The 10700-nt window shown below is 35.3% G+C and overlaps 1 protein-coding gene across 3 annotated transcripts in view; it reads left to right on the top strand.

Annotated features, from left to right (window-relative positions):
- The first annotated feature begins 7642 nt into the window (after positions 1-7642).
- Positions 7643-10700, top strand: part of LOC134279700 (multidrug resistance-associated protein 1-like) — a 333553-nt gene continuing 330495 nt past the window's right edge. For all 3 annotated transcript variants that reach the window (XM_062762127.1, XM_062762126.1, XM_062762125.1), the window contains exon 1: positions 7643-7775. In XM_062762127.1, coding sequence (XP_062618111.1) covers positions 7737-7775 — 39 coding nt within the window. In that variant the 5' untranslated portion in view covers positions 7643-7736. The remainder of the gene's footprint in view (positions 7776-10700) is intronic.

The raw sequence follows: 10700 nt of genomic DNA, 5'->3' as shown, positions 1-10700 counted from the left end.
AGGATCATTTTATTAACAAAGTCAAATTAACTAGCTGGCTAAAATTTTAGGTGGTCTTATTTCTTAAAGTCAGCAATAGTTGAATTTTGTTATGGTGTTCAGCTAGATAAACCATCTCTTTACACCAATATTGAATTTTTGCTTAATAATATAAAACATATATGTTTAACCACTATTGAGACAACATAACAATTATTTAAAAAATTAATTGAGGATTTTCCTTAAAATCTTCAGTGTTGTATTTTCTCCAGTTATTTTCTTCTGACTTTTACTGCAGCTGCAGCCAACAGAACCTTGTGGAAACAACTGGAATAGAAAAGCTTGATGAACCTCTTTTAAGATGGGAAAACAATGATTTTCCAATATGCGAAAACACCAGCTACACCCAAAAGGAATTGGTGGAAAGATTAGAAAACAGCAAATTTTTCTAAAAAGACTTAGTGAAATAAATCTTGAGGATTTATTGAGGATCTTGAGGCCATTATTAATATTGCGGCAAACTTGATGGACAATGATAATCCAATATGTGAAAACACCGGCTACACCCAAAAGGAATTGATTGAAAGATGGGAAAACAGCAAATACTTCTAAAAAGACTCGGTGAAATAAATCTTGAGGAGGCAAGGCCATTATTAATATTGCGGCAAACTTGATGGACAATGATTATCCAATATGTGAAAACACCAGCTGCACCCAAAAGGAATTGGTTGAAAGATGGGAAAACAGCAAATATTTCTAAAAAGACTTGGTGAAATAAATCCAATATTAATATTGCGGCAAACTTGATGGACAATGATTATCCAATATGCGAAAACACCAGCTACACCCAAAAGGAATTGGTGGAAAGATTAGAAAACAGCAAATTTTTCTAAAAAGACTTAGTGAAATAAATCTTGAGGATTTATTGAGGATCTTGAGGCCATTATTAATATTGCGGCAAACTTGATGGACAATGATAATCCAATATGTGAAAACACCGGCTACACCCAAAAGGAATTGATTGAAAGATGGGAAAACAGCAAATACTTCTAAAAAGACTCGGTGAAATAAATCTTGAGGAGGCAAGGCCATTATTAATATTGCGGCAAACTTGATGGACAATGATTATCCAATATGTGAAAACACCAGCTACACCCAAAAGGAATTGGTTGAAAGATGGGAAAACAGCAAATATTTCTAAAAAGACTTGGTGAAATAAATCTTGAGGAGGCAAGGCCATTATTAATATTGCGGCAAACTTGATGGACAATGATTATCCAATATGTGAAAACACCAGCTACACCCAAAAGGAATTGGTGGAAAGATTGGAAAACAGCAAATACTTCTAAAAAGACTCGGTGAAATAAATTTTGAGGAGGCAAACCATTATGAATCTTGAGGCAAACTTGATGGACAATGATTATCCAATATGTGAAAACATCAGCTACACCCAAAAGGAATTGGTGGAAACAATAAACACAGACAAGCTTGATGGACAATGATCTTCAAAATGTAGATGTTCCCAACAAGACTTGGTGGAAACACCTGGAGGACAATTTATGCCTGATGGATGTTGACTTTTTCACCAAGACATACCACAGTGAATAGCTGATACTGATCAGGTATATGACATTATCATATTCCAAATCATCTTATTTTTCATATTAAGCAAGGTCAAGGTAAATACTCAATTCACATATTGAATACAATTTTTTAATATCTGATGCTAGGGGCATTCTGCCCACCTTGTTCTCCCATCTTCTTTCACATTTTGTGTTGCTGTTGCATGGTACAGTGTTATTTAAGAGAATACAGTACCGACCAGACCCAACCTGACACATAGCAGTCCCAGAGCAGTCCCGGGGACTGCTTTCTGGGACTGCTAAAGCAGTCCCACAGCGGTCCCAGAGCAGTCCCAAAGCGGTCCCAGAGCAGTCCCACAGCAGTCCCAGAGCGGTCCCAGCAGTCCCAGCGGTCCCAGAGAGCAGTCCCAGCAGTCCCAGTGGGCGGGGTTTATTAATTTAATGGGCGGAGCTAACTCAGAAATGAGATTTGCAATAAACAATGGCACTATAAAAGGCAGTAGAAATTGATTCTGGGTTGTATGCCAGGAATCCTTACATGTATGCGGAGGTCATTTAAGAACAGTACGCGCATAGAAACAAATTGAATTAATATTTATGTAAGGAAGAAGCTTCACGCGTACATGTACATGTATGAATTAAACTGAACATGAATATTTAATCACAATTATCGGGTATATTAATTCTGAATCAATTTTTTTATTTTCTGTGATTAATACTCTTTCCCATATTTATTTTTTATACAGAAAAGTAAACGTGAATTAATTATTTTCCACCAGTAAGAATTAGGTTTAATTAGATCTCATCGTAATATGGCAAATTTCCATACCATCGGGATACTCAAAAGGAATTTTGCCAAGAATTATTTTTCAGTCATGATTATTTTTACTGACAAATCAATTTAATTATTATTAATTTCTCTATCTCATGACACTCAGTTTTAAGTGTTTTATTTGTAAATGTTAAAGTGTTCATCTGTAAATCACCAGAATGGAACCCTTAGATTATGTTCAAAATTAATTAACCCTCAAAGAAATTCATACACATTTCATTTATCAATTCTATTTTTACATACATGTACCGGTAGATTGAAATTAGGGTCATTGTTGACCAGCATGTTCAATGATGCGAAACGCCGATAAGTACACCCAAATAACATGCACTGAATTTCTGCCCTAAGGCGATTGAATCCACGGGTGTTGATACCATTTAACAAACATTAATCGGCCAGCTAAACACAAGCAAAGAAAACAAAAAATAAATCACAATTCCCGGTATTTTCAACTGTTTTTTTTATAAGAAAAATCTTCTCTTTTGATAACTTGTAAATAAATTAAAAACTACGGGTAATTCATTAATAAATTTCCCAATGATTATTCACATTGTTTGAATTATGGAAGAATGGTAGCATAATTTTATTTCCTGGACATTTAATAAATTGTTATGCTTTATTTGAGGGTTGCATTGAATATTTCTTTTTAGCATGGTACTCGTAAAACATTCAGCTTTTCAAATCAATATCCTATATCTAACTGTAATGATTATTTTTAAATAGTGCCAATGCAAATTTTGAGTGCACATAATTACACATAAATTAAAAATAGGCCTACACATAGGTATTTTTTCTAATAAACCTGTAGTTTATTTTTATGAATAAAAATCTTCTCCTGACTTCCTTATTTATTAATTAACTTTATTTTAAAAAATTACTCTAACTACATTTGAGTAAATCTACAGTCTCTGTAAATACTAATTAATTATAATAACCTCTACTTATCAAAAGATTGTAAGAAATCCTTGCTTTTTTACTAGTTTAAACTCCTCTCTGCTGCAAGTAAACAAAACAACTGGGATTCTGCAAATTCAGAATACACAAGGGGCGGAGCTATCATGTCACTCAGAACCTTTTTCACACATGTGTGAACAAAGCAGTCCCAGAAAGCAGTCCCAGGGACAGCTGGGACTGCTGGGTCTGCTTTTTAGAGCAGTCCCAGAGCAGTCCCACAGCGGTCCCAGAGCAGTCCCATAGCGGTCCCAGAGCAGTCCCACAGTCCCAGAGCAGTCCCAAAGCAGTCCCGGGGACTGCTTTCTGGGACTGCTTGGGTGTCAGGTTGGGTCTGGTCGGTACTGTATCTGCTACAGAGTAGCATAGTATAAAGAAGTTGATCCTACTGTTGTGGGTTCGAATCCCACTGTGGGACAAGAAGACCAGTCTTTTACTGAGATCATATAAACTGTGGTGACATGTTGCAGTAGGTGCAAAAAAAAGTCCCTCACTGCTCTTATAGCCTTAATACCAAGTATAGGTCTACATTTGTAGCCCTTCCCTGAAAAATGTTGCATTGCTATATGAGTGAAAATTTCTCAAGAGGGGCTGTCTGCTGGCAGAAAATTTATTCTTGTGTATTTATACAACAGAAACAACAGCTATCAAAAATGTTGTTTCACTAATTAATTCCAAATAGCTAAGTTACTAAACTAAGGTGTTGTGAAAATATGGTGATCTACAATACTGTATTGATTTCCTAGCCTTAGAGCTCAGGTTAGCAATGTGGCATATAGGTCTCTTCTTAATTTATTTTATTTAAACGTGACAATTACCTCTTGCCTTGTTCATTTACAGAGAATCAAAGGAACTTTTAGAATGAACATCCTTGAGATCATGTGTGTGGATGAAGAAACAGGAATTAATTAATGATTAATCCACACCTTTAAAGCACTGATGTAAATCCATTTTAGTAACAATGTTTTTTTCAAAGACTATTTTAAAAATATAAATTTATGTAAAGGGTGTCCGAATTATGTCAGGGTATGGGGTCGCCCATTCGGACACGTGGGTTCTCTACGGGTACTCCGTCTTCCTCCCACACTGACCCCCTGCTTTTCTTTTTCTTCTTCATTACCTATATGTTCATATTGTTAAGATGAAGTAGTTGAAGGCTAGTTGTAAGTAGGTTTTTACGATACCCTGGGGCATTACTGGTTGGAACTTAAGTTCCTTCACCGCCACGGCTGCCAGGCTGGCTCGGGGAGGAGAAGCTGAAAGGGACTAGTTGGAGGCTGCTTTGTCTTTTATTATCTTTTTATTATTATACCAATGAGATAATAGTTTGTTATTGTAATTGTTTTGATGAAGTTAAATATGTTTCAGCTGATGTAATGATTGTATAATAGGACATAAGTATTCATAGAATGTGTAAATTCTGTCAGCTGTTGTAGAAAGAATAATTTGTATATACTTAAAAGTAGTCACCTTTTCGTTATTAGCTTATAGTGAAATTGAATGCCCTATATATACTGATGTGATTAAATATGCTGTGAAAGAAATGAATATAAAATTGTATATTGCATTTGAAAAGTAAAATAGTGATTTGCGTCAATGACAAATGTTAAATTGCCGGTAATTTGTAAATGTTAATTTGTGATTTGTTAATGTTATATCAATGATTTAAAATGTTAAATTGTGATTGTTTAATGCAATTGTAAATTGTTGATGTGAAAATGTGAATTGTCCTGTTGAAATTTGAATTGTAAATTTGAAATTATTTTTATCTCATTGGCAAGTTTTGTGCCAAAAAAAAAAAACAAGCAAAAAAAAAAAAAAGAAAAGAAAATTAAAACAAAACCAAAAAAAAAAAAAAAAAAAAAAAAAAAAAAAAAAAAAACAAAAAAAAAAAAAAAAAAAAACAAAAAAAAAAAAAAAAAAAAAAAAACAAAAAAAAAAAAAAAAAAAAAAGAAAGAAAGAAGAAAAAACACACACAAAAAAAACATAATGAAAAAAAAAAATTTTGTGAAAAAAAAAAAGAAAGAAAAAAGTGAGAGAGAAAGAAAAAATGGGAAAAAAGGCACAAAACTTTTAATGCTGCCTGCTTGAATTAACATGTTATTTCAAGCAGAAGGTTCCAAGCCCTTAAAAGCAGAGGAGAAGTTTTGGTGTTTATATGTACATTACTGAATGTACGTACATGTACTATGGAGTGCTAATTTAATGAACACTCAAATGATCAAACTTTTAAAAAATCATTGTAAAATATCAGTTCATCTGGTATGTAAAATGCATCAATTATCTTATCAAACAATTTCTAGCAAATAGTATCTTCAATAATCTAGCAGTGTTTTGCTGAAATGAATGCAAAATCATTATTTTCATATGCAACTTAATTTGTTGATCCTTCGAATGAATATCAACACTTTTGAGTTGATGCCTACAAGTTGAAAAAAAACTCTTATTCTCATATTCAAACTAGTTTTAGTTGTAATTCTTTTCCACAGTTATTTTAAAAAGGGGACATAGATTTGGAGTTCATATTTTCTGAACATAATACATGTTTCATAACTCACATGTTGTTATAGCATAGCATTTCCAATAAAATATATTTTTTAACTACCAATTTTGGGACTCATTTGATTCACACATCCTTGCACTTTCAGAAAGTGCCATACACTTTATACCTAATACTGAAGAAAAGTAGAAATTTCATTGTGTATTTTTAAAAAAAAAATATTAAAACTATAAAATAATCCAAAAAATTCAGTGATATTTATAAGGAATCATCCTCCTTAGTGTAGATTTTAGTTTGTTCAAATCATAACCCCCCCCCCCCCCCCGGTTCGACGCTTATGTCAGAAATTTCCTCTCACACAAAAACAAAACAATGTTTGTGAAACACTGATGCCTCCGTATGGTATGGAATGCCAAATTAACATATTTTCAAATATTTGTACCTATTTCAAATAATTGTTCCTATCTTTAAATAATTGAACATATCTTCAGACAGGGACCTATATACTTAAACGTTGGTATGTAGGTCCCTGCTTTAAATGAATCCAAATCTGTTTCTCTTGGTTTCTTTTCTCGGCCATTTTTCGCGCTGCTTTGAGTGTCAGTATTGAGTTCTTTTATATCCTTGCTGTTCTTTTCATCTTTGCCATAGTTTCTCCAGAATACGGGCGGACGAATTATAGTGTTTGAAATCATTACATTCCCTAAATGTAGCCCCCCCCCACTTTTTTTGTAAAGGTAGACATAATACATGCATTTAAAATTGGGGTTTACCTTTTTTTGTTGGTTTATTCCCCCCCCCCCCCCACACACTTTCAATTTGCCCCCCCCCCCCCTTTCAATCTGCTTCCGACCTATATCTGATCAAAGGAGGCTCATTTTACACCAGGAAAAGGCCTAAAACATAATCATGTGTGAAGGAGTACAAGCCATGGATTAAGCCAATTTAATTTGTATCTTACCCTTTCTTCTATGACTGGCTGCTGGGTTCATGGATAGTGGGGGTGGGGGTTGGGGTGGATCAACCTTGGAAAAAAATCCTGGATCCGCGCCTGAGTCATATACTAAGGAAGACGCAATAAAGAAATACATTTACATTTCCAATAAATTTCCCTTATGATTCTTTACAAAATAAAATGCAGTTCATTTTCTCATGAACTGCATCACAGATGTAACAGGAATACTTCATTGTTACGTCATAATGCCGCACTTAGCGTCAAAAATGACAGTTGAATGGCGTAAATTCATGACAAGGCATCAGAAAAATAATGTAAATATAAGAAATTAATTTAATATTTGAAAATTCATGAAATATATGAACTATAACGCTTCACGCCGGTATATTTACATATGTAACATGAAGCGCGTTATGCCGGCGTGAAGTATCGTAGTTCATAACATCAAGAATCCTCAAAAATTAAATTCATTTCGTAAGTAAATGATTGATTGATTAATGTTTTACGCCGAATCGGCAATATTTCAGCCATATATCTCCTAAGTAAATGCTTTAGGGGCTCGAATGAAATAATGCGAATTGCGAAACCCTTTATTCGATCTCTCTCTGTAAACAGATGCAACAATTCAAAATACAACTAATATAGCCGTGTTTAATGAAACATGACCACAGGCACTTGTTTCGGTAATAAATTTTTAACCTATAGTGTACATGACGTACTCTTTGGGGATTCTGGTGTGAAATATCCGGGGGGGCGAAAAGTCTCGTCGATATTCATCGAAGGGAACGAAACCATCAACAAGGACGAAATGATCGTAGGCCTTATAGACGAATAGACGAGTAGACGAGAAGTCTCAGCTCACCATCCAACAGTAGTAAATCGGTAACAAGGACGCATGATCGTAAAAGGCCTAGTTAAAACCGAGAAGATTCAAGATGGGCATTGGTTATGAATTTTGTGAAGACGCTCTATGGGTAATTGTCAAATAGAAAGATAATTTTACTTGCATTTATATCACAGGGGCTTGCTCCCGGTGTGTAATAATTATTAATTAAAAAAAACATATATACGGTAATGATATTACCCCACCTCTGTTGATTTTTTCCGTGAAATCCTGGCTTACGATTGGTTATAGTCTGTCACGTGAAGGAGGTGGATTAACGTTACTTATACCCGGTCAGTTGTAAATCTATACCCGGTCAGTTGTAAATCAATACCCGGTCGATGTATTACGTAACAAACATAACGTGACGTCATAATAGGCACAGTATGAGCGTGATGAAGCATTTAGCAAAGAAAATCATTTATAAACCACAGATAAAACGTAAATGTTTCATCGGTGGGGTAAATTCGTTACATAGTGTTTTAGTGACAGGGTATGGGATGATACCTGGTTAGTAAATTTCATACCTGGACTCGGCTCCGCCTCACCAGGTATGAAATTTACTAACCAGGTATCATCCCATACCCACTCAGTTGTATATCTATACCCGGTTGATGTATTGCGTCACAAACACAACATGACGTCATAATAGGCACAGTATTAGCGTGATGAAGCATTTAGCAGAGAAAGAAATTGATAAACCACAGATAATACGTAAATGTTTCATCAGTGGGGTAATGTAATGGTTTGGGCCGTGGATATCGGCCTGGATAGCTCAGTAGGTAGAGCACCTGACTGGAGATACAGGGGTTCCGGGTTCGATTCCCGGTCCAGCCATGCATTTTCTCCTTTCCTGTTACAGATTTGGTGCCGTTGACCACCCCTGGATTTGCAGGTGAAAGTCCTGCCAGGGGCAATAAGAACTTGGGTTGTGTCTTTGAGGGCAAAGACCATTTAAGAAGGGAGGAATGTAATGGTTTGGGCCGTGGATATCGGCCTGGATAGCTCAGTAGGTAGAGCACCTGACTGGAGATACAGGGGTCCCGGGTTCGATTCCCGGTCCAGCCATGCATTTTCTCCTTTCCTGTTACAGTAAATTCGTTACATAGTCTTTTAGTGACAGGGTACGGGGTGATACCTGGTTAGTAAATTTCATAAAAGACTTTGTAACTAATATTACCCCACCTCTGTTGATTTTTCCGTGAAATTCTGGTTTTCGATTGGTTGAAGTCTGTCACGTGAAGGCGGTGGATTACTCCAGTTGTAAATCCATCCCGGTCAGTAAATCTATACCCGCCTTGCCAGGTATGCGCGAAGAAAACCATTTGCTAAACCAGATAAAACGTAAATGTTTCATCGGTGGGGTAAATTCGTTACATAGTCATTTAGTGACAGGGTATGGGATGATACCTGGTTAGTACCCTGTCACTAAAAGACTTTGTAACTAATAATACCTGGGGTATTTATTTTTATGGTGCAATTTACGGTGCAATATTTTTCTTGCGCACTTTGGGGGGTAATATCTTACTTTCTAGCATTGGCCAATCAACTACTGTAGGCCTGCCTTTCTCTCCCTAATTCTAGACACATTCTGTAGCCAGTATGTATATTTTTAGTTAGAATATAATCTAACTGTGTCTCGGTACAAGCCCTCACCACAGTTAGAATACGTCCCATATACGTGCACTTTACTCATACGGAAAATGAATTGTTTGAAATCTGCTCCTTGGTATTAATCAAACATTTTTGATGAGCAAGTGTGCCTTTTCAAAAATTGTGCAATGTGTAAACCTAGGGTTTGTAAAAATTCCTCAAGGACCACAGTGGACCAGAAAAGCTGAAACTTATTTCATCTTCAGGATGGTAAAGATTCTAAATTGTTCAAAACATGACTTACGTAGTAGGGTGGGTCCACAATAGGGAATCCAAGTTTTACATCAGAGTAAAAAAAGAATTAAAAATCTCAAGTTTCACTGGTCAAAAAAAGATGAAATTTGTGTGGAAGCATCCTGGGGTGGTTTATATTTTAAATTGTTTAAATCATGGCCCTCTGTGGTAGAGCAGGGCCACATCAGGTTTTACAAGTGGTAAAGATCGATCAGTTTGACCAAATTTACTCAGGTGAGCATTGTTGCTCATGAGCCTCAAATTCCCCAAAGTTAGTCAGGATCACAGGCAACTACAACTTTCATGCATTTACGAGGGTTGTCCGTAAAGTTTGTGACAACATTGATAATTACTGACAAACATTCGTAAAATATATGAAACTATTATTTTCATTAAATCCACGTTTCATTTTATAAACATGCAAGTTTTCAACAAAAACAAAGCACAAATAGTAATATTTTAACAGATTATAAAAAGACACACACTCATACCCGGAGCACTAAAATGAAAATTACTGACGATACGCGACGCCAAAAGCATAATACGAGTACATGTAACTTTTCTAAACATAGTCACCATTTAACTCAATACATTTCTTTATGTCGCTTTAACCATTCATAAATATGTGCACCAAATGTTCAGGTTTCATACGTAAAATAATATTTAACAATGCCTGTATAATATCCTGCAATCATCCAACCTCTATCTGCGTAAAAACGATATTATTTATGGAAATACGATAAAGTCACGTTACGAAATTCATTTTATACAGCAATGCAATCTCAGAATGATGGATCCCCTTCACACATGTCATCCTGTAAACTGTTCCTTCCGTCCAAAAATATTATATGCCGTTTAAATACTAATATACGGCTTCTTTTACTATGTTTTCCTGATTGTTTACAAAATGCAATGGTCTCTGTAGGTGATTATTCGATGTCTACATATAATTTTATCACTGCTCACTGCTCCACCTATTCCGAAAATGTCCCTTTTTTTTAACAATTCGGATCCATCTTAATATGTTCTAACTTTGATTGCTCAGCCATTTTGCAACTTAGAACGTTAAAATTTTGCTTGTTTGACGTGATAACTTCTGTCAACCTCATAATGTAAAAGTCATCCAGAT

The sequence above is a fragment of the Saccostrea cucullata genome, unplaced genomic scaffold (genome assembly GCF_032062105.1).
Source record: "Saccostrea cucullata isolate Sc308-1 unplaced genomic scaffold, CSIRO_AGI_Scuc_v1 ctg515, whole genome shotgun sequence".
Lineage (NCBI taxonomy): Eukaryota > Metazoa > Mollusca > Bivalvia > Ostreida > Ostreidae > Saccostrea > Saccostrea cuccullata.
Note: the sequence above shows the minus strand (reverse complement) of the source record. Positions and strands in the feature narration are given on the sequence as shown.